The sequence below is a fragment of the Delphinus delphis genome, chromosome 3 (genome assembly GCF_949987515.2).
Source record: "Delphinus delphis chromosome 3, mDelDel1.2, whole genome shotgun sequence".
Classification (NCBI taxonomy): Eukaryota; Metazoa; Chordata; class Mammalia; order Artiodactyla; family Delphinidae; genus Delphinus; species Delphinus delphis.
In genome coordinates, this window is record NC_082685.1 from 14,473,865 (window position 1) to 14,497,512 (window position 23,648).

At 47.6% G+C, this 23,648-nt stretch overlaps 1 protein-coding gene across 1 annotated transcript; it reads right to left on the reverse strand.

Moving 5' to 3' along the window:
• Nucleotides 1-930: 930 nt before the first annotated feature.
• TMEM38A (transmembrane protein 38A) lies at nucleotides 931-23,602 on the reverse strand. Its single transcript, XM_060006709.1, has 6 exons — nucleotides 23,450-23,602; nucleotides 7,944-8,100; nucleotides 7,501-7,685; nucleotides 5,130-5,217; nucleotides 3,297-3,414; nucleotides 931-2,517 (listed from the first exon to the last, which is right to left on the reverse strand). The coding sequence occupies exons 1-6, from the start codon at nucleotides 23,571-23,573 to the stop codon at nucleotides 2,290-2,292; spliced, it is 900 nt and encodes a 299-aa protein (XP_059862692.1). The 5' UTR covers nucleotides 23,574-23,602; the 3' UTR covers nucleotides 931-2,289.
• Between the last annotated feature and the right edge of the window lie 46 nt (nucleotides 23,603-23,648).

A 23,648-nucleotide genomic window follows, 5' to 3' on the forward strand; every position in this document is an offset into this window, starting at 1 on the left:
ACCAGGGCACGAACCCGCGTCCCCTGTATCGGCAGGCGGACTCTCAACCACTGCGCCACCAGGGAAGCCCCGTGTCCATGTCTTTGTGTGGACACATATTTTCATTTCTCTTGGGCACATAAATACCTGAGTGGAATGTCTGGGTCATACAAAACTTTTTAAGAAACTGCCAAACTGTCTTAACTTTTGTTTAACTTTTTAAGAAACTGCTGAACTGTCTTCCAACGTGGTTGCACTGTTTTCCATTCCCACATGCCATGTATGAGATTTCCATTTGCTCCACATCCTCACCAGCACTTAGTATGGTCAGTCTCTTTACTCTTAGCTCTCCTAGTGGGCGTGAAGTGGTGTCTTCCCACTCGTTTCCCCAATGGCCAAGGATGTTGAGCATCTTTCATGTGCTTATTTCTATACCATCTGTATATTCTCTATGACAAAGTGTCCACTCAAATCCTTTTAAGTTGAGCTGTTTTCTTATTATTGAGTCTTGAGAATTCCTTACATACGCAGGATACAATCCCTTTATCAGATGTGTGATTTTCAAAGATTTTTCTCCCAGTCTGTGGCTTGACTTTCATTCTTTAACAGGGTTTTGCACAGACTCTTAGCTGCAAATCCCAACCACTCCCATTAATCCTCCCACCTGTCTTTGAAGGGCAGTGATAATCATCATCCTCTTTTTCCCAAGAAGCAAACAGGCTTAGAGAAGGGGAAGCCCCATGACCTGTCAATGGCAGAGTGAGGATCAAACCCATTTCTGCTTAACTCCAAGCCCCGCAGACTTCACCCACTGCCTCTATCTCCCACTGGTGAGCAAGGGCTGCCATGAGCCTCATTCTCCTGGAGACTCCACGCGTCTCTAAGTTCACAGGACTCCCATTGTGCCGTGAGGCCAAAAGAGCAAGAATGAATCAGACAAGCCATCAGGGTTCTTTCACAACAAATTTATTTGCTGACCCTTCACGCTGAGCCTTGATGGACATGCAAAAGGAGGAATTTGGGGGCCCTACAGCCTCAGGACCCACCTAACTCCAAGGCATCACCAGATCAAGGCACTTTCCCAATAGCTGGGCAACACCTGGAACCCCAACAATCCCACACCACTCTGACACAGCTGCAGGCTGATGCCCTGAGCATGCTCTCAGCATCGTGTACAAAGGGCAGCCCCAAGCTGGCCTGGTCTGGGCCCCAACCCCATCTGAGACTGGCCATGCCCAACCCACCTACCCTCTCAGATGTCCTGGTGACCTAGGCTGAGATGAAGATGGCCAGGAGGGGTGCTCAGCTCCCATCCCCCTCGCACACCCTGAATCAAGTTCCCAGCCTGTCTAGCAGCAGCACAAGGTTTGGCACATAGTAGGCATGTGTTTGTTGAATGACTCAGTGAGCGGCAATGAAGGATGACAGCATGAGGGAGGTCTCATGGAGCTTCCCAGGTCCAACCGTGAGTTCTTGGAGCCCCTGGACAGAGCCAGATCTTGGAACCCCTGACCAGCCAGCTGCATTTCTTTGGTTTAGGAACAACCTGAAGCCAAGGATGAGAACAAGCCTTCCCCACCCTCCATGCTCTCAAGTCTGGCTTAGACATGTCTCCTGAAGGCCTCCTTTGTGCCAAGTAACTTGTGGGGTTCTCCAGTCCACAAACACAAAAGATCTAAAATGCAAAGCCATTTTTACGCACAATGAACATCCACCAAGGCCTCCCCTCCTACATTGTGCTTCTGAGCTTAGAAATCTGGTTCACGTCCAGCCTCACATCAGCCCCTGCATACAGAATGGGGTGAGGAGCCACTATATAGATGGGGCACGCGAGGCTCAGAGCAGGAGGCAACTTGCCCAGGGATGCCCAGGAGAAGTCGGCAAGAAGAGACGTGGAAATCACAGCAGCTACCTTACAGCAGACCCTTAGTATAACGTCCGTCAAATGAGTGAGCCTCAACATGGCTTGAAATTCTTTTGGAGTCAAGGTGTAATTTTAGAGGAAATAATAGAACCAAGAACATAACGGCCAGGGTTTCCGGCTGGAGCTGCTGCTGGGATTCTGTGAACTCTCCCCCCCACAAAAGCTGTAACTCTATGGGGACCTGGCAGAAAGAGGAAGGGACCCCCCCATTCCTACAAATGCCCTTCACCCCCATATCTCATTTAACCCCCGCATCAGCCCTGGAGGGGGGGCTAATGGCTCCAATTTGTAGATGGCGAAGTAGAGGCCTGGAGAGGGGAGAACTGAGCCCAGGTCCTGGGTCTGGGTCCTCTCCTTGGTGCCCTGAATGCCCCCAGGGCTGCCCTCTAATCTGCCTTCTTGGTTTTTTTCTTCCTGGAGCCCTCACTCAGCTCCTCCTTGGACTTGGTGGGCAGGGCTGAGTGCGAGGGGCCGGGCCCACTGCCGCCCTGGGATCCACCGTGGTTGTCATGGTGATGGTCGCTCCCCCAGGCCGACCCAAACAGCACAGGGCAGATGTAGCCTTCCAGAACATCAAAAGGGGAACTGTGGGAGTGAGTGGCCATCAGGAACACCTGAGGTGGTGTGGCAGAGGGACAGGAGAGGCAGCAGAGCCAGAGGGAGGATGAGGCAGAAGCAAAGTGGGGGGTTGGGGGGGAAAAAGGGAGAAGGTCAGCCAGGTGAAGGGCAGAGGTAGCCCAGACCCAGCCTTCTGGCTGCATGCACCCCTAAGAAGGTGACCAAGTGTCCTGGGTTTTCTGGGAGGCGAGATTTTAGTGCTAAAAACCCAGGCACACCAAGACAGTTGGTCACCTTTTCCCCAGGAGTATCCCACACACACACCTGGGCTCAGAGAGGAGCTGTGTTTGGCTTGGGGTCGCTCACTCCCTTTCCCTATGCGATGGCCTGTGGTCCCTTCCCGGGGAGCCAGCAGCGAAGTCCCTCAGCTCCACGGGGAGGGAAGAGTGCAGGGCCCCAGAAGACCTTTCCTGGGTAGGGGGTGACCCTAACTCAAGGCCTGAGGGTCAGACCAGCACCATTCCTGGTCCAGCCCGCTCTCCATGCCCGAGGCACAAGGCCCTGATACTCCAAACAGACTCCGTACACTCCTGCCCCCATCTTGGCCTTTGCCCCTGCTGGGCCCTCTGCCTGGAAGACCTTGTTCTGCTCACTGCCATCCCCACCTGCTGGACACTAATCTTCTCATACCCTTCTCCCATGCATGAACCTACTGACAAGCTCCCCACCCCTTGACCTTAGGGCTGTCCTTTCCCCAGACACTCAAGGCCATGAGTCTAAGCTCCCTAACCTCAGCCTGGGAGGTTTGGGTCGGCGTCAGGACAGGAAGGCTTACCTTACAGGATACCATGAACATGGTGAAGATGAAGATGAGGCTGGCTTTGGACACTGGGAGCCAGCGGGTCTGCTGGAGGGTAAAGAGGATGGCTCCGTACAGGCTGGCCTTGGTGGGGCTGGAGGAGGTAGCTGTGGTTACTGGGAGATTCTGCATGGCTCAGGCCTCTGTACCACTGTCCCAGGCCCCCTTCTCTGCCCACCCCTGCTGGTCCCAGCACCCATCCCAGCTTCTCCAGAGTGCATGGTGGGAAGGTGCCCATGTGACATGGATGACGGGGGATCTCCCTGTACAGTAAAGAGCTACCTTGGCCCCAAAAGAGGTCTCTCCTTTTCCCTGCTCCTGGAAGGTATCCATTAAGCCCTGGGAATGTCCTGCCTGATAGGAGTGTCTTTGTTTACCTGGGGATTTGGGGTCATACCAGATGGTAATGGTGTGATTTAGGGTGGGGTCTTGGGCCACATGGTATCCGCTGAACCTCTGGAGGGACTGGAGACTGAGGTCAGCCATGCAGGCAGTCAGCTATGTCTGTGTGACCAAGCCCCAGTAAAGCCCCTGAACACCAAGGCTCAGGGGAGCACTACTGGTTGGCAATCTTCAACGCATACGGTCACGCATGGATGCTGGGAGAAACAGGTGCTGTCCACACAGTTCCACTGAGAAATGACAGTTTGAAGCTTGCGCCTGGTCTCTCCCTGGATGCTGCCCCACGTCTTTACCTTTGCCAATTTTCATCTGTAATAAACTATAATCCTAAGTATAATGGCTTGGCCAAGCGCTATGGGTCCTTCTAGCAAATTGTCAGACCTGAGGGTGGTCTTGGGGATTTCTGAACAGTGCACTCCCCCAGAAGGTGAGATTACAACACACAGTTCTTCTTAATTTTCCTTTTCTTCCTTGAAGAATAGGCTTCCGATATTTTGACTTGTTGCAGAAGACAGACCAGTGACTTCTGTTTCTGAAGTCTGTCGCTCACTGCACATACTTCATGATGATAATTCGACCTGATATTTCCAAAGCACGCACCAGGAGCCAGGGTCAGAGGGTTATGTGTGTGAGGGCGCCTTCACACTCAGCTGATGAGGCAGAAATAGAATCTGAGAGGGGAAGCCACTTGCCCTCTTAGTAGCAAGGGACACAACGGTCTGAGCCCCCATTTCCCTGTCCATGAGCTGAGTGTGGGAACAGACCTCTCATGGGAATAAAGTGAGATAAAGTTATGTTTTCCAACATATGAAATGGAAGCTAGTTTTCATTGGCATATGGGTGAGCCTTTTAATGTCGTCATATTTTAATGGCAACAGCGTTATTGTAGATTGGGAGAAAATTTAACTAGCTTGAACCTTTAGGTCTTTTAAAAATGTATTAGGCTAAACGCCCTGTGGGGTCCTGGGTGGAGTCCTGTATGTTGCCATCTGGCCCTGCCCAATGTTCCCCACTTAGCCGCAGCCACACTCCTCACCCACGCTCTGTGTTCTACATCCTGAATCCCTCACTTCCCACCCACAATCTGTACCCTGACCCCGCAGAACCAGGCAGAATCGTTGCTCTTTTTCTGACTTGAGAGTTGTCAGAGGTGCTGGCCTCTGTCCAGAAGCTCCCTCTTTGCCAGAAAGCTCTTATTCACTCTTCAAAACCCAAATCAAGTGTCTCATCACCCTGCAACGTTGCCTGCCCCTGTCCCCTAGGTAGTGTTAGGGCTCTACCTCCGGGGTCCCCCAGCCATGGCCTCTGGAAGCTTCTGAAAGGAGAATCAGGGGCTGAGACTTCCAAGTTACCAGAAGTATCCAACCCAGGGTCAGGCCCAGGGAATAGGGAGGATGGGATACTCACAAGGACATGTGCAGAATCTCGTTGGTCTCTGGCTTCCAGACCCCTCGGAGCAGCTGCTCAAAGTTGGACATGAGGGCGACACCAGAGCCTATGGGACAGGGTACTTCTAAACAAGCCCGCCCCCTCCAGCTCCCTGTTCTTGGCTGAATTCCCAAGGAAGCAGCTTCTTTGCTTCTGGAGTCTCCTCCAGAGGGATACTGAGCCTGGGGTGTATGATCATCAGTTGCAGGTGGGGGAATTGAGGCCCAGAGAGGGGACAGTCTTGCTGAGGGTCACACAGCACATTTGGAGCAAAACCAGCATGAAGTAATCGAGGTCATATCCCACCTGCAAGGTATGTCTTGGACAAATCTGGGTTGTCTGCCCTGATGCTCCCAATCCAGGACCCTGAGCTGTGCATGAGGCTTCCAGAGGGCTCCCCACCCCCAGCCTCTCTTCTCTCTGGGTTCTGAGCTTTCAACCTTTTTCAAGCCACTTGCCCTCTGGAAGGCATGTCATACCCCTGGGGAATTTGCTCTGTAGTACAGGCTTCCTGGAGAGAGAATGAGACCCATGTCAAGATTTCTGGTTAAATTTCTAGAAGAATCTTCCCATTTACCCCAAACGTATTGGCTAAAGAGGCTTGGACGCCCACTCCAGGAGTGGTTGTGCTAACTGGGATGCCTGATAGGCACCACTGGACCAGGGGTTTGCATCTTGGATGACTTTGCCCCCAAGGAAGCATTTGGCAGTATCTGTAGACATTTTTGATTGTCACAACTGGGGAGGGGGCTGCTACTGGCAACTAATGGGTTGAAGCTAGGGATGCTCCTCAACATCTTATGATGCACAGGACAGCCCCCACCAAAGAGCATGATCCAGCCCTAAATGTCAGTGGTACTGAGGACACTCTGACTCAATGGATGATGATTCTAGACCCAGGCATTTGGGGGGTACCCACTTTGGTGAGCAGGAAGCAGAGATTCGGTGCCCAGTGGCGTTTAGCACCTGCTCAAGCCTTCTTTCCCTGCCTTCCTTTTACTCCTTGGTCCACCACTGCAACTGTTACTGTTGAATTATCTATTTCTCCTTTAACTTCCCTCTACTTTTGCTTTATGTATTTGGGTGCTCTGTTTTTAGGTGCGTATATGTTTATAATGGTTATATCTTCTTAGTGGAGTGACCCAACATTATATACTGTCCCTCTATATTTTTAGTAATATTTTTTTGTCTCAAAGTCTATCTTGGTCTACCTCTTAGCATAAATGGAGGAGGATAAAAAGGAGGGCTCCAAAGCTGTTAGGAGAGTGGATGTTGAATTCAGAGGACTTGGAGTCAAACCCAGCTGTGTCCCCATAGCCATGTGACCTTGGGCATGTCATTTCATTTCCCTCCTCTGTAAAAAGAGATGATGTTAGCCTTCTCCTAAAGGAGAGTCTTAAGGATCAAATGAGAAAAGATGCACAAAGGGCTCAACTCAAAACTTGCCCTGGGTCAGGGATCTTAACCTGGAGTCTATGAACCCAGACAGGAAACAGAATTACATCTTCGTTGTCACATCCCTCACTGAAATCCAGCCTTTCCTTCCATCATGAAGGGAGGCAGTTACCTCAGCAGGATTTGCAAGTCTGTGATTCTGTCACCAACAGAATTCATGGATGTTTTTCTTTTCACATTCCCATTGTTGCAGATGGTGGTTTCAAAATATCATTTGTGCTCAACACCACTTCAAAAGTCTGAGAGTTACTAGGAGCCACTGTAAGGTCTGCTATTTAATCACTAGGAAAGATGGATAAAGCTACTACAGCATATTTTTTTAAATTTATAACTACTTTAAAATAATAGGCTTCCTTTATTCTCCTATATAGTTTACTTTATGCATTTAAAAAACAGAAAAGGGTCTGTAGGCTTTACTGGGCTGATAAAAGGGCTGTAGTCCACAAAGCGTAAGAACCTCTGTAGTTACAGGGGTATGATTTCCTCTCTAGGAGGCATCTGGCAATGTCTAGAGACAATTTAGGTCGTCACACTGGTAGGTGCTACAGGCATCTAGTGGGTGGAGGCCAGGGACGCTGCTCAACATCCTACGATGCACAGGATGGCCTCCACCAGAGAGAATGGTCCAGCCCCAAACGTCAGTAGGGCCACAGTTGAGAAATCCTGCTCTAGAGACATCAGCTGTCATTGCTTCGTTGTCCTATTTACCTTTGATAGTTAAATTTCTGGAGGAATCTTCTCATTTACCCTAAAGGTGTCTACTGATGAGGAGGCTGTCCTGACATCCCTTAGCCCAGAGCAATGGCTGTGCCAGCTGGGGTGCCTGGTATGTCCCACTGAACAGGGGTTCTCAACTGGGGTGCTTTTCCCTTGTTCTCATCATGGTCCTGTTTACCTTTGACCCAGCCAGTGGCGATCATGACGAACCACCCGTGGTGGTAGTGGTGATGCGCGTGATGGATGCCCACGGCGATCTTGCGGACCCTCACCACCTCCTTCATGGCCACGAAGATGAGTTTCACCGGCAGGAAGCAGACACACTTGTAAAAGAGGTCCAAGGGGCAGAAGAAAATCAAGTACCTTTGGGGAGAGAATGCCAAGCCTCAGGGGGAGACAGACCCTGGGGCCCCTCGGAGATGAGGTTGTGTCCAGACCCTCGCTCTCACTTGCCGGGCTTAGGACAGCTGGGCAGTGGAAAGTGGTGGGTCAGGACCACTGTGGAGGTTGTGCTGGTGGGTTCTAGTCCCTCCAGCCTCCCGCCTCCCCAATCCCAGGTGGCAGGGTCACCCTGCCCGCCTGCTCTGCTCTCTCACATCCCGCCAGACCAGTGATTCTTACCAGACTGCTGAGGCCAGCAGGATGCTGGAGTTGTTGCTGAAGTAGTCGACCGGGGGTTCCCCGAGGAGCAGATCAGCCAGGATGTAACTCCCGAAGCAATGCAGCATGGCACACAGCCAGGATGCCATGGGGTGGCGCCGGGACAGCTCGACTGCTCCTGAGGGGCATGGGGCATCCCCCACCATCACCAGGGCATCTGGGACATGCTTCACCCGTTATGCCCTCTGTTCAGCCCATCCTAATTCAGCTGCCCTCAGAGAGTGCCCACCCAATGCCTTGCAGTTTGCCCATTTCAGAGGAAGAACCAAGGCTCAGAGAGGGTGCACACATGTCTGAGGTCACACAGAGAGAAGGCAGAACCAGGCTGGGGCTCTTTCCTCCAAGCTCAGAGAGGTGGCAATAACAATAACACCAGCTCATTAGCAAGCATTCCCAGGTTTCAGACACTGGGTTTAGCATTTATAGGAAGGACATTAAATCTTCATTGATAACTGCAGCCATGTGATCACTCTTATTATCCCCATGAGGAGACTGAAGCTTGAAGAGACAGGACAACACGCAGTCGGGAAAGCTTTGACGCGGCTACTCCTGCCTTGGGCTGATGCCAAGATCCCTATAAGCTTATACCTGTACTTTTGGTCTCTCCTTATTTAAAAAATTTTTGTGTGCATGGTAAAATATACATAAAATGTACCACTCTAAGGTGGCATTAAGCACATTCATGTTATTGTGCAACCATCCCCATCATCCATCTCCAGAGCTTTTCACCTTGCAAAACTGAAACTCTGTCCTCATTAAACACTGACTCAGACTTCCCTGGTGGCGCAGTGGTTAAGAATCCGCCTGCCAATGCAGGGAACACAGGTTCAAGCCCCGGTCTGGGAAGATCCCACATGCCATGGAGCAAATAAGCCCGTGTGCCACAACTACTGAGCCTGCGCTCTAGAGCCCATGTGCCACAACTACTGAGCCTGCGCTCTAGAGCCCGTGCACCACAACTACTGAAGCCCGTGCACCTAGAGCCGGTGCTCAGCAACAAGGGAAGCCACCGCGGTGAGAAGCCCGTGCACTGAAACGAAGAGTAGTCCCCGCACGCTGCAACTAGAGGTAGCCCACGTGCAGCAACAAAGACCCAACGCAGCCAAAAAAACCGCTAACTCTCCATTCCTCCTTCATTCCAGTCCCTGACGCCTACCACTCTACTTTCTGTCTCTATGAACCTGACTACTTTATAGACCTCATGTAAGTGGCATCATACAGTATTTGTTGTTTTATGACTGGATTCTTTCACTTAGCATAATGTCCTCAAAGTTCATCCATGTCATAAGATGTGTCCGAATTTTCTCCTTTTTAAGGCTAAATAATATTCCATTGGATGGATCTACCACATTCTACATATCCATTCAGCCATCAGTGGACATTTGGGTTGCTTACACCTTTTGGTTATTGAGAACAGCGCTGCTAAGAACATGAACATACAAATATCTGCACGAGTTCCTGCTTTCAATTCTTTTGGGTATATTCCAGATGTGGAATTGCTGGATCAAATGTTAATTCCATTTTTAATTTTTTGAGAAACTTCCGTACTGTTTTCCACAGCAACTGCCCCATTTTACATTCCCATCAGTAATGCACAAGGGTTCCAACCTTTCCACCTCCTCAGCAATACTTGTTGTTTTCTGTTTTTTAGGAATAGCTATGCTGATGGGTATGAGGTGATATCTCATTGTGGTTTTGATTTGCATTTCCCTAGTGATCAGTGATATTCAGTACTTTTTCATGTGCTTATTGGTCATTCCTATATCTTCTTTGGGGAAATGTCTATTCAAGTCTTTTGTGTATTTTTTAAAAAATTGGGTTGTCCTTCTGTTGTTAAGTTGTGCTCTTATGGAGAATGTTCATTTGCTGAGTAAAGAGCTTTGGTTGGCCCCAGACAGGAAGGCACAGAAGAAATTTGAAAGGTGGAGCTGAAGAGCTCCGGAGCCCTATCTTGCTGGGGGAGAGCCATCAGTGCAGAGGGAAGTCACCAGGTATTGGTACCGAAGGGGACAGTGCAGGGCATGCCCACATGTGAGGAACGGTGTAGAAAGAGCAATGAGCAAAGCTGAATAATGGAGTCCTTGAAGGCAGAATTAAACTAACAGGGTGAGGAGGGAGAGAGGGCATCCCATGCTAGCAGCATAGAAGGAACAAAGACACAAGAAAAAATGGCCAAGCACAAATGCCACTTCCTCCAGGAAGGCTTCCTTGCTCTACTGAGCCCTTCACTCCCGACTCTGGGCTCTCACCACTATGTGGACTCCACCCCATTTTTGGTCTTAGTACTTTATTCAATTTTTCACATAGAAAAACAGAAAGTAGATTAATTGTTGCTTAGGGCTGGAGGGGATGGGGGAGATGGGAGGGTAAAAGCTAGAGGATCCAGCTTGGAGGAGATAGTTGCACAATTCTGTGAATATACTAAAAACCAGTGAATGGGATGATTTAAATGGGTGAATTGGGTGGTGTATGAATTACATCTCCGTAAAGCTGTTAAAAAATAAAAGGATAACAAAGAAAAAAATGTAACAGTTCACAGTTTCTGCAACTGAGGATAAACATTCATAAATGATACTAAATTGAGTCTTCTTATAAACCCAAGGCAAGAAAATGCAAAACACTGGACTAACTTAGCGAACAGAAATAGGGACCCCACACCTAAGGAAGATGGCTCAGTGCATCGGTTTCCAACTTGGGTGTACATCCGTTACCTGGGGACTTTACAAACACCTGATGCCTGCTTCCCATCCCAGAGGGTCTCGGTTTGTCGGTGTGGGATGTGGCTGGGCTTGTGGATTTTTTTAATGCTCCTAGGTGATTCCTTTGTGCAACAAAGTTGAGAACCACAGAGATAGGGGAATGAACTGGCCCATGTCCTGACATCCTGCAGCCTTGATAACCCAAGACCTCCATGGTCTGAGAGGATGGGCTCCCAAGAGCAATGGTTTTCAAACTGTGTTCCTGGGAACCGTGAGGGTTTGCAGGGGCAAAGGAGAAACCGAGCAAGTATGTCCTGGGTCTTCCTCCCCTGTTTCAACCAGAGCACAACTTCGTTTACTGCTTCATCTCAGAGTTCGGCATAAGATTTTGTTTGAAAAGGAGAATCTGGTATTCACACAGGCGTGCATGCAAATATTCATAGCAGCTTTATTTGTAAACAACCCAAATGGCTTCAATGGGTGAATGGATAAACAAACCATGATACATCTGTACCATGGAATACTACTCAGTAACGAAAAAGGAATAAACCAGGGATACACAAAACAACCCAGACAGATCTCAACGGTGTGACGCTCAGCGAAAACTGCCAATCTCAGAAGGTTACATACTGCGTATGATTCCATTTATATAACATTCTCCAAGTGACAAAACCATAGTGATGAGTGGCAGCGAGCAGATCAGTGGTTACCAGGGGTTAGGGTTCAAAGGAAGATCTAACTATAGAGGGGCATCACAGGGGAGTTTCTTTGGAGTGTCAGAACCATTCTGTAATCCTGATCGTGGTGGTGGTTACTCCAATCTACACATGTGATAAAATTTCAAAGGACTATATTTTTTAAAGTGCATGTAAAAACAGCTGAATAAAGTCTGTAGTTGGTGTTAATGGTATTATTCTGACGCCAATTTTCATGTTTAAATAATGAGCTACCATTAGGTAAGATGCTGTCATTGGGGGAAGCTCGGTGAAGGGGACTTGAAAACTCTTTGCTCCATTTTTGCAACTTCTGGGACTCCCCTGGTGGTCCAGTGGTTAGGACTCAGCACTTTCACTGCCAGGGGTTCAATCCCTGGTTGGGGAATTAAGATCCTGCAAGCTGTGGCATGGCCACAGGAAAAAAAAAAAAAGAACCCATTTTTGCAATTTCTTATGAGTCTTAAACTCTTTCAAGATAAACTGTATTTTAAGATCCCAAATTAAAATGAAGGCAGGGGGTCTAGTTCTTTAAAAACACGTTTACAAAAAACACTAGAGGTACAGGATTAATGTCTATTAGTCAAATACACTTTATACTACACACTTAAGTCTTTCGTATCTTTTTTTTTAAAACATCTTTATTAGAGTATAATTGCTTTACAATGGTGTGTCAGTTTCTGCTTTATAACAAAGTGAATCAGTTATACATATACATATGTCCCCATATCTCTTCCCTCTTGCATCTCCCTCCCTCCCACCCTCCCTATCCCACCCCTCTGGGTGGTCACGAAGCACGAGCTGATCTCCCTGTGCTATGCGGCTGCTTCCCACTAGCTATTTATTTTACGTTTGGTAGTGTGTATGTGTCCATGCCACTCTCTCACTTTGTCCCAGCTTAGCCTTCCCCCTCCCCATATCCTCAAGTCCATTCTCTAGTAGATCTGCATCTTAAGACAATAGTAGCATAAAGATAGAATCTAACTATCTCAAAAGATTCAAAAGGAAGAAATGGACAAATTCTTTTGAATCTTTTGAGATAGTTAGGTTCTATCTTTATGCTACTATTGTCCTAATCTTCTAGAGCCACACCCCTGAGTTGGAACCTGGGTGTCTCCTGGTGTGACAACTTATTTCATCATTTGATTCCTTCCCTCCTCCACTGGTTTCATCTTCCAGAGAATGAATTTAGAATTAAGTCATAAGACACAGCTACTTAGCTCTCACAGCCAGAGCTGGTACCAATGACTCTATTTTTTAAGTTTTATTTTAAATTTTATTTTATTGAAATATAGTTGATTTACCATATTGTGTTAATTTCTGCTATACAGCAAAGTGATTCAGTTATACATATATAAACATTATTTTTTACATTCTTTCCCATTATGGCTTATCACAGGATATTGAATATACTTCCCTGTGCTATATATGCTATACAGTAGGACCTTGCTGTTTATCATCCTATATATAACAGTTTGCGTCTGTTAATTCCAAACTCCCACACCTTCCCTTCCCCCACCCCCCACCACCGCCCCGCCAACCACAAGTCTGTTCTCTACATCTGTCTTTTTCTGTTTTGTAGATAAGTTCATTTGTGTCATATTTTAGATTCTACATGTAAGTGATATCATATGGTATTTGTCTTTCTCATTCTGACTTACTTTGCTTAGTATGATAATCTCTAGGTCCATCCCTGTTGCTGAAAATGGCATTATTTCATTCTTTTTTATGGCCAAGTAGTATTCCCCAGTGCCTCTCTTTAATAAACAATTTACTTAATCCAATGAAAACTCTACTCAGTGTGGATGTGAGATGACAAGCTTACAATATGTAATCTATTAGTCAAAAGGCTAATCAAAAGAAATAATTAGTTCAGGTTTTGGGAGTTTGGGGGGAAAGTTTCTCTTTGTTTCTAGAGATTGGATGCCTTTTGTCTCTAAAGTGTCGAGTCTGAACGCTTGGCCTCTTTATGCTGTGTACTAAGTGTGAAGCTACTGGCATAAATACCTGTATATACTATTGATACACTCAACAAGTTGACTTGATCTTAATCCTTTCGTGAGTACAGGGACCTTATCAGTCTTATCTGCTGCTGAACCACCCACTTCCCCTGACCCCATGTGCTTGGCACTGTGCCTGATACATGGTAGTTACTCAATAAATAATTGTTAGTGAAAGAACTATCCACATGGAGGTTACATTCTAGCAAATGTGGACTGAACACTCCTAGGCACTGAGGTTGTGCTGGGCACTTTTGGTTACATTATAACAACAACTTCCCCTGCTCCCTTTATTTATTGAGTTACTTCTTTTTTTTTTAATTGAGTTACTATTGTGTCCCAGGCAACTACATACCTTCACACCATCCTCAAGGCTTCAGCGTCAGAGCCCAGGCTTTCAACCACAGGTAATGTAGGGATCAATGTCCCTGCCTATAGTGAGTTATAGGAGGGACACCCCCCACCCCCAATTCATGTCCTTCAAAACCTCATTTGGAATAGGGTCTTTGCAGGTGCAAATAAGGTAAGGCTCTCGAGATGAGATCATCCTGGAGCATCTGGGTATGTCCTGAATCCAATGAGAGTGTTCTTATAAAAGACAAAAAAAGGAGACACAGACACAAAGAAGAAGGTGTTGTAAGTTGAACTCACAAGAAGATATGTTTAAGTCCTAACCCTTGGTATCTGTGAATGTGACCTTATTTGGAAATAGGGTCTTTGCAGATGTAATTAAGTTAAGATGAGGTCATTAGGTGGGCCTTAATCCAATGTCTGGTGTTCCTTATAAGAGGAGACATATCACAGGGAAGAAGGCCAAATAAACAAGGAGGTAGAGACTATAGGGATGCATCTACAAGCCATGGAACCCAAGGATGCTAGCCACCTCCAGAAGCTAGGAAGAGGCATAGAAAGATTCCTTCCTAGAACCATCAGAGAGAACATGGCCCTGCTGACACCTTGATTTTGCATTACTAGCTTCCAGAACGGTGAGACAATAAATTTCCGTTTTAAGCCACTCAGTTTGTGGTACTTCATTATGGCAGCCAAAGGAAATTCATACAGATGGCGATATGAAGACAGAAGCAAAGACTGGAGTAATGTATGTAGAAGCCAAGGAATGCCAAGGATTGCCGGAAGACACCAGAAACCAGGAAAGAGGCATGGAAGCATCCTCCCCTAGAGCCTCCAGAAGGAACCAGACACCTTGACTTTGAACTCTGGCCTTCAGAACTGTGGAGAATAAATTTCTGTTGTTCTAAGCCCTCTAGTTTGTGGTCATTTGTTATGGCAGCCCTAGGAAATTAACATAGCATCTGACAGATGAGGCAACAGAGTCTCCCCAAGGTCAGTGGCTTACCCAAGATCACCCAGGCATTCAGTGAGTGTTTTTGAGCTCTGACCATGTGCTGGGCTCTTGCTAGGCACTGGGGATGCAGCTATAAGCAAGAGCTGGTTCAGGCATTACCTTTGTGGGGCCCACAGTGTGGTAGAGAGGCAACGTGGTTAAATAATCCCACAAATGAAGGTTAAACCTCATAAGGGAGAGACACATGGTGCTTTGAAGGGTTTAATTGGGGAACTGTCCCAGCTGAGGAGGTCAGACTTCATTTAGGAAGTGGCACTTAAGCTGAGATCTGAACAATGAGCAGGGATTTCCTAGAGGACGGGGGTGGAGGGGTGAAGATGATCCAGGCAAAGGGAGAGCATGGGAGAAGGTGGAAGGGGGAGGAGAGAGGAAACCTAAGGGCTAAGGGGCACTCAATGCCAGATATACTGGTCAGGTCGGCATGGGCTGGATATCCAGCAAAGCAAGTGACCAAGCCAGGGCCACACAGACCCCACACCTTTCAACATGGCATCCAAGCCTCTTTCCTGGGTTTGATGTCCAATGTTCTAAGCCCGTGTTGGGGAAAGAAACATGAAGTCTACTGTACTCCATAGAGGGAGCTGCCTTCTTCTCAAATCTGTCAACCTCACAGAGAAGTGGGGAGGGGACTATCTGCCCCTCCTCCAGAGGGAAAAAGCCCAGGTTTCCCTTGTACACACACAGTTGGGAGGGTCAACAGGCATAACCAGCTTGGAGGCAATCTGACAATACTGAGGAAGCCAGAAGCTGTGAGTCGCCTGTGCTCCAGCAATTCTGCTCCTCACTGTTTGCTCAAAAGAAACTAGTGCATGTGGGCAAAGAGACACGGGGAGGGGGATTTCACTGCCATACTGTGACAACAGGAGAAAAGTGGAGTCTACTGTTTCTTAGTGAGGGAGTAGAGTCACGCAAAATGGAATATCGCAGAGGAGATATATAAAAATGAATTAGATCCGGGCTTCTCACCCTCAGCACTGCTGATGTATGGGGCAGAATCATTCTCTGCTGCAGTGGGGGCCATCCTGTGCACTGCAGCATGTCAAGCAACATCCCTGGCCTCCACTCATTGGAGGCTAGTAGCCCACCCCCACCCTGGTTGTGACAACCAAAAATGTCTCCAGATATTACCAAGTATCCCCTGAGAACAAATTCCCTTCTGGCTGAGAACCCCTGCTCTAGATGTATCAACATGGATAAGATCCCATAACGTTATTGCTGAGTCAAAAGGTTAGATTGCAAAATGATTATGTTTATGTATATTTTATGTATATATGTAAAACAACACAAAATGCTCCATGCAGTTCATAGATACATAAACGGTGGTAAAGGTATACATAGAGGCATGGGAAGAATATAGGCTGCCTTTAGGGCAGTGGTCACATCTAGAGAGGGAGGGAGAGGAACAGATGGGGTTAGCTCTGCCTGCCACTATTTCTTTAAAAAAACAACAACAAAAAAACCCATATCTGAAGCAAATCTACGTTCACATCTGGTAAGTCTGTGTACGGCGAGAGTACGGAGGTGTCAGTGGGAATAGTTATTCTGTATGTTTGAAATATTTAATCACCATAACTGCAAAAAAACAAGGGTGCCCTTAAAGCTGATAAGCAAGAAGGACTTGGGGTACTCTCCCGCCTCATCACACTAGGCTCCACAGTCTGTACCAAGCCCCCTCATGGGCCCCTCACTGCCTGCCCCCTCTCTGATGGCTGTGGATGGGGGTCCAGGAACAGGAGGTCTCATAGCCTAGGGTAGGCAGCATGGTACCGTGCTGCCCTATGCACAAGAACCCATCACTAGGTTCTGGAAGACTCATGCTCATGTTCACAGCAGCACTAGTCACAGTTGCCAAAAGGTGGAAATAACCCAAATGTCCATCAACAGATGAATGGATAAACTAAATGTGGTCCATCCACACAATGGAATACAAGTCAGCCTTAAAGAGGAATGAAGTTCTGATACACGCTACAACATGATGAACCTCAAAAACATGCTAAGTGAAAGGCGCCAAAGACAAAAGGCCACATAACGTATGATCCCATTTTTATGAAATGTCCAGGACAGGCAAATCCATAGAGACAGAAAGCAGATTAATGGTTGCCAGGGACTGGGGGAGGGGGGAATGGGGAGTGACTGCTAATAGGGAGAGGGCTTCCTTTGGAAGTGATAAAAATGTTCTTGAACTTATACATTACATATAGGTGGGATCATAAGACATGGCCGTTGGCATCTAGCTTCTTTCACTGAGCACAATATTTTCAAGGGTAATATTCATTTTCACTGCTGTATAGTATTCCATCATAGGAACAGATTGCAAGTTATTTATCCACTTTCTTGCATATACATTTTATAATCAGGAAACACGTCTCATAAAAGTTGTTTCAGAGTAAGTCAGCAACATTTTTCCCTTTCTCTTTACCACCCCCATTGACTAACCACGTGTTCTTGGACAAATCATTGTTTTCTTTCTCCAGCTCTTTCCTTCTGTCAGGTGGGAACCCTAATCCCTTCTTTGCCCAACTCCTAGTAGAGGTTGGAATCAAATTTTCCCCCCTCAGTCTCACCCTGGAGTCACAAGCCCAAAGCGCATCTTCTCCCCGCCCTCGAGGTTATCCTGAGTCTCAACATCTACCAAGTTCCTCCATTATGAAGCCGAATGCTCTCTTTTCTCCTCTGGGGCATCTATTTAAAACGCCGCCAGCTGAGAGTTAATCCTTTAGAGCAGCTGGTGGGTCCTACAGGGGCCGGGTCAGGTGAGGCACCCATGTTTTGCAGAAATGGATACCTCTGCAACTAAAAATAACCCCCAGGGGTTGAATTCTTTCCAGGGTCTTTCTTGTGCCCTCTGGGACCATAAGGCCAGGGAGGGTGGGGGTGGGGATGGGAGCCTGGGTTTTGCGGGAACAAAGAAGGCTCCTCACTATGAGTGAGGCCTGGTAGAAAAGTCACACGCCTGGGTTTTGGCTCTGCTGTTCACTCTGGCATGGCTTTGGGCAAATAACCGCCCCTCGCCCCCTCTCCCCCGCAAGCCTGTTTCCTCTGTTGTCAAAGGGAGAATGAAAGCACTCCCTCCACCAAGTTATATTGACGATTCAATGCTCTGCGTATTATCATCATTATGCATTTTTTTTTAATTGAAGGGAATTCCCTGGTGGTCCAGTGGTTAGGACTCCGTGTTTTCACTGCCAAGGGCCTGGGTTCGATCCCTGGTTGGGGAACTAAGATCCCACAAGCTGCGTGGTGTGGCCATATAAATAAATAAAATAAAAAATTGAAGTTTAGTTGATTTACAATATTGTGTTAATTTCAGGTGTACAGCAAAGTGATTCAGTTATACGTTGTCTGTGTATACTTTTTCAGTCTTTTCCATTATAGGTTATTACAAGATATTGAATATAGTTCCCTGTGCTATACAGTAAACCCTTGTTGTTTATTTTATATACCGTAGTGTGTATCTGTTACTCCCATACTCTTAATTTATACCTGCCCCCCTTCCCCTTGGGCAACCACAATTTTGTTTTCTACGTCTGTGAACTTCTTTTCATTATCAATACCCTCCCAGCAACCCTAGAAGGACGGGATGAGTCTACCCATTGCTACAGATGAGAAGACTGAGGCTGGTGGGGATGTCCTGCCCCAAGGATCCACAGCAAGGCAGTGGTCAAGAAACTGCCCCCTGGCTCTTTCCCTTTGCCATGCTTCTTTTTGGTTTCTCTTGCTGAGTACTTGGGGCAGCACCCAGAAGCAGCAGAATGTGGGTTTCAATTCCAGGTTTGCCACCAAAGCACTCCCCTCTCACTGGGTGAGTTTGGTTGCTCACTCCCCTACCTGGGCCTCAGTTTAGTCATGTGTAGAATGAGGATGCTGTCTAGAGTGACCAACTGTCCTGGTTTGCTTGGGGCTGAGGGGTTTCTGGGACTTTGGGTGCTTGTCTTGGGCGAATGTGGGCGAGTTGGTCACCCGGCACTATCATTCATTTCAGAGGGCATCTGCGAAGATGAAAAGAAATTGCTTAGTGTTTAACAATTATATGAGAGTTATTTCTGGAACTGAACTGAAATGGAAAGTACCTGTGGGTGGAAATTTTAGTGGATGGACTTATAAAAATCAGGTCTGCCTAAGGAGGAAGGAAGAAACCCCTATCAGGACCCTCCTTCTGACCTGTGATGGGCTCCACAACATTCCCTCTCTGGGGGTCGGTGTCCTGTCTGTGGATGGCCAGGAAGTGCTAGAAGGTTTCCCAGGGCACCTTTAGCACTGCTGCCATTCTGCGCTATTTAGTGTGAGGTCTAAACATAGGAAGTGTGTTCACAGAGTTTCTCTAAGAAAGTCACCCTCTCCCAAGCCTCTGTGCTCAGCTCTCTTCCTCAGTTTCCCCCACTGTAAAATGGAATAGTAGCCCCTCCTCAAAAGGCTGGAGGGTGAGCAGTCCCCAACCCTCAAAAAGCTTATAGTTCAAACCAGAGATCAAGGAACAGTTCTCTTTGGCTCCCACCGTAGTTTTTAAATGTTCAAACTGCAACCAACATGTCTTTCAATAGGTGAATAATTAAACCATGGAACATCTGTATCGTGCAGTATTATTCAGCACTAAAAAGAAATGAGCTACCAAGCCACGAAAAGACATAGGGGAGCTTTAAATGTATCTTGCTAAGTGAAAGAAGCCAGTCTGAAAAGGCTACATACTGTATGATTCCAACTCTATGACATTCTGGAAAAGGCAGAACTATGAAGACAGTGAAAAGATCAGAAGTTGTCAGGGGTTTGGGGAGGGAAAAGGGGGGGGTGGCATGAATAGGCAGAGCTTCAGGGTAGTGAAACTATTCTGCATGATACTACAATGATGGATACATGTCATTATACGCTTGTTAAAATCCATAAAACGTACAACACAAAGGAACCCTTATGTCAACTGCAGAGTTTAGTTGATAATGATGTTGATAATACCTGATAATAATGGTAATAGGACAATAATGGTGTTGACAATAATGTTTGTTCATGGACCATAGCAAATGTTTCCACTCTGGTGCAGAATGTTGATGGTGGTGGAGGCTGTGTGGGAGGTTGGTGTGGGTGGGTAGTCAAAGTATATGGAAACTACTTTCAGTTTAACTTTGCTGTGGATCTAAACTGCTCTAAAAAACTGTCTATTAATTTTAAAAAAGAAAAGACATGTTCAAATAGCTAACATATAAACATAGGGAGCTACAAATCACATTTCTAGCTTCCCTTGAAAAATTAGTTCTGCTGGTTCTAGCCCCAATCAGGGAGAGATGCACATGGCTGGATCTCACCTGGGGACGGTCCTCACCTGGCTGTCTTATTGTTTTCCATATATGACCTGCCTGGCCCTTGGAAGCATTAGGGCTTGAGACTCAGTCTAGATCAGTGAGTCTTAAGTGGGGGTAAGTGTGTCCCCCCGCAGGGACACCAGCAATGCCTGAGGACATTTTTTTTTCACTTTTTTCTTTTTTTTATGGCCCCACCACATGGCTTGTGGGACCTTAGTTCCCCGACCAGGGATTGAACCCAGGCCCTCAGCAGTGAGAGCGCGGAGTCCCAACAACTGGACTGCCAGGAAATTCCCTGGGGACATTTTTGTTTGTCACAGCTGGGGTATGCTCATGGCATCTAGTGGGTTGAGGCCAGGGATGCTGCAAAACATCCTGAAATTCACAGGACGGCCCCTGCCACAGAGAATAATGATCTGTCTCTGTCATTAGTGTTGAGGTTGGGAAACACTGGTGCAGAGCTGGTTCTCATCTGGGGAACTTTAAAAAATACTGATGATGGTACCACGCCCTGCGATTCTGATTCTAATGATAAAGGGGTGCTACCTGGACAACAAGAGTCTTAAAAGCTCCCCAGGTGACTCTAATGTGTAGCCATACTTGAGAACCACTGGTCTGGAAGGCTCTTTGCATGGGTCAGGGCTTAAGGTAGCCAGGATTGTCATTTAATCATTCATTCACTCATTCCTTCAATCATGCCGCCAGCATCCACTACTTCTTTATTTCTTCTTGCATAGAGCTAAGGGTCCTAGAGGTGAGCCAGACCTGGCCCTCCCTTTCCTATTAAGGAGCTCCAGCCTCTTTTAGCCCATCATTTCTCAAACATTAGTATGCTTACAGGGATCTTGTTCAAATGCAGAGTCTGTTTTAGCAGGTCTTGGTGGGGAGCCTGGCATTCTGCATTTCTTAACCAGGGGCCACAGATGCTCTTCACCTGAGGACCACACTTTGTGCTTCATCCTCATTCAGGATTCTCACAAAAGCCTGACCCAGAAAATGCCTGCATCCTGGAAAACACATTGCCCCATGCCTTACAAATAATTCTACTACCTCTCACAAGTGCCTTAGATCTGACTACTGACAAAGTTCTCAACAGATCTTCACAATAGCCAGGAAAGGGAGTCCAGGATTATTTTACCAATGAACCCATTTCACAGATGAGCAAACTGAAGCTCATGTAAGCAAAGCAACCAGCCTGGTGTTTACTCACTGTGAGAAGCAGAACTGACTCCCAATTTGAAGATTATTCCTTAAAGCCAGCTTGGCTCTCAGGTTCACAAAATTCTTAATTTCTGTACAAGGGGTCACACATATTCTGTAACTGGTCCTGCAATCAGCACACAGATTCTGAGAAGAAACTTTTAGAGAGGCTTAGCAGGAATACCAAACTGGGGGACTAACAGCTAAGTCCAATGCCTCCCTTTTCTAAGGGTAGGCAAGTACCCCAGAGCAATCGCAGTGATTCTTGGGATCAAGCAGACCGGGGCTCGAATTCCAAGGCTGTCATCTACCAGCCCTGGGACCACAGGCTCATTGTGTATGTAAATTAGCTTAGCCTCTATTTCCTATTTCCCCAGTTATGAAAGGAGGGAGCTGAATGTTGATCAGACCAGGGGGTTCTCAACCTTGACAGCATATAGCATCCTTGGGGGAGGGGAGCTTGAAACACGAGCATGCCAGGGCCCTATCCCAGATATTCTGATTCTATTGGTCTGGAGTGGAGATGAGATGGGGGTTTAAGAACCCCCAGGAGCCTCTAATGTGCTGCTGGGGTTCAGAACCACTGAACCCTTTCAGCCTTCAGGAACCTTCAGGCTGCAGTCCTTCAAGTTCAGGTGATTTACTCTGTGACTCCAGCAGAAATATCCCAACCCCTCTGCATGCTCCCAGCCAGCCCAGAGACCTCTTTCCTTCCGAGACTTGTGTCCTACATCCCTACTGGGCTGCTGCCCTTCACAATTTTCGATTTCCCAATGTGTGCTAGGTTCTGTACTTGCCCACGGGACTGGCCTGAGCCACCAGGAATTCATCTGCAGACAGGAAATACAGCCCCATGTTCAGGCTAAGATAATACAAAGCTTATTTTGCTTTGCAAAGTAACTGCTTTTCAGAAGAGCCTTTAAAGAAATAGACTCTGGCATGTGGACGAGCTAAAATAAAATGGAACAAAAACACTTGCCAGGCAGAGTTTGATCTTATTTGCATAAGACTGTGCATTTACATCCGTAACTACAGGGGTATAAATGCAGAGAAGTGAGGTCTGGAATGGTGGCCACCATGTCAACTGTAACTATCCCCTTTTTCCTTTGGGCTTTTCAGTTCGTTTTTCTTTCTTTTTTAAATATACACAAACACCTATTTTTATCATCTTTAAAAAAGCTACTTCCAGAGAATATAGTGATAATTTACATCTAAGTGCGAGAAAAGATCACAAAGTTTCGGGTGATTGGTCTTTTCTAAAGCTAAATTCTACTGTCCATTTAGTTTGCTGGTGTGCTAGAATTATTAAAATACTAGGAGACGAACAAGAAACACTCCCAGAACCTTGTATAAAAATAGAATGCATTCTAAGGAAGCCATTTACCATCATTTAAAAAAATCGTTCAAAAAAAAAAAAAAACAATCCAAGAAGCTGGGTTTTCCCCCCAGCGATTCTCCATGAGGGTCTGGAGCTGGTGGGAGGAGGCTGACCCCAAATCATCCTGCCCTAGGGCCAGTACTGCTCAGTAAGTGAAAAGGATCCGGGCCAGACCTGGAAGAATTCCCTCTGGGCTCCGAGATCCAGCAGAGCCTTGGCCCAGGGAAAGGGAGAGGAGGTTGCCCCAGGGCCACAGCGGGGAAGGGGCACCGGTGTCACTTTCTCTGAACCTGATCACAGCTCCCAGCACTGCCGGCCCTTATATAGACACTCAGCTGCCGTTCTGGCTCCCCGCTCCAAGGGCAAGGAGGGAGGTCACGGCTGCGGGCAGCTAGGACGTCTGGCCAGGCCAGCAGAGCCGACCCGCCTGCGCCCTCACCACGACCTACGCCCCTCGCCCAAGTTCCTGCGACCGTACCCTGCTCGGACCCCTGACCTTCTCTCCCTGCATCCTCCCCAGCACCTGTTCCCTCTCCTCTGAGCAATCACATTCCTTTCCTTTCCTCCAGCCTGCATCTGCTTCCCCTCCCCCAGCGCCACAATCTCAGGAGCTTCTCTCCTTGCCCTCTCTCTTGTCTCTCCCCTCTGTCCGGCCCCGTATGGGAGAACCCCATGATCCCAGCACCTGCCTGTTTCCCCAAACCGGTCCCTGGGACTGTTCCCCCACGATTCAGGCCTTTCCCCTTCTCCAGACCCCTGGGTAAACCGCCGTCCCTCGCCCCGGAATGCCAGTCCTCTCCAGCCTCCGGCCCTGGCTCACCTGGCTCATACTTGAGGTAGAGAATGGAGACGATGAAGTAGCTAAGGTCGAAGACAGGAAAGAGGGGCACCCGCGAGAAGCTGAGCGCAAGCTCGCCCAGGCTCAGCGCCGAGAGCAGCTCCATGGCGCCCGCCGGGTCCCACCCCAGCCCCCGGCCCGGTGAGTCCAGTCGCCTGCAACTGCGCCCCCCCCCCCGCTG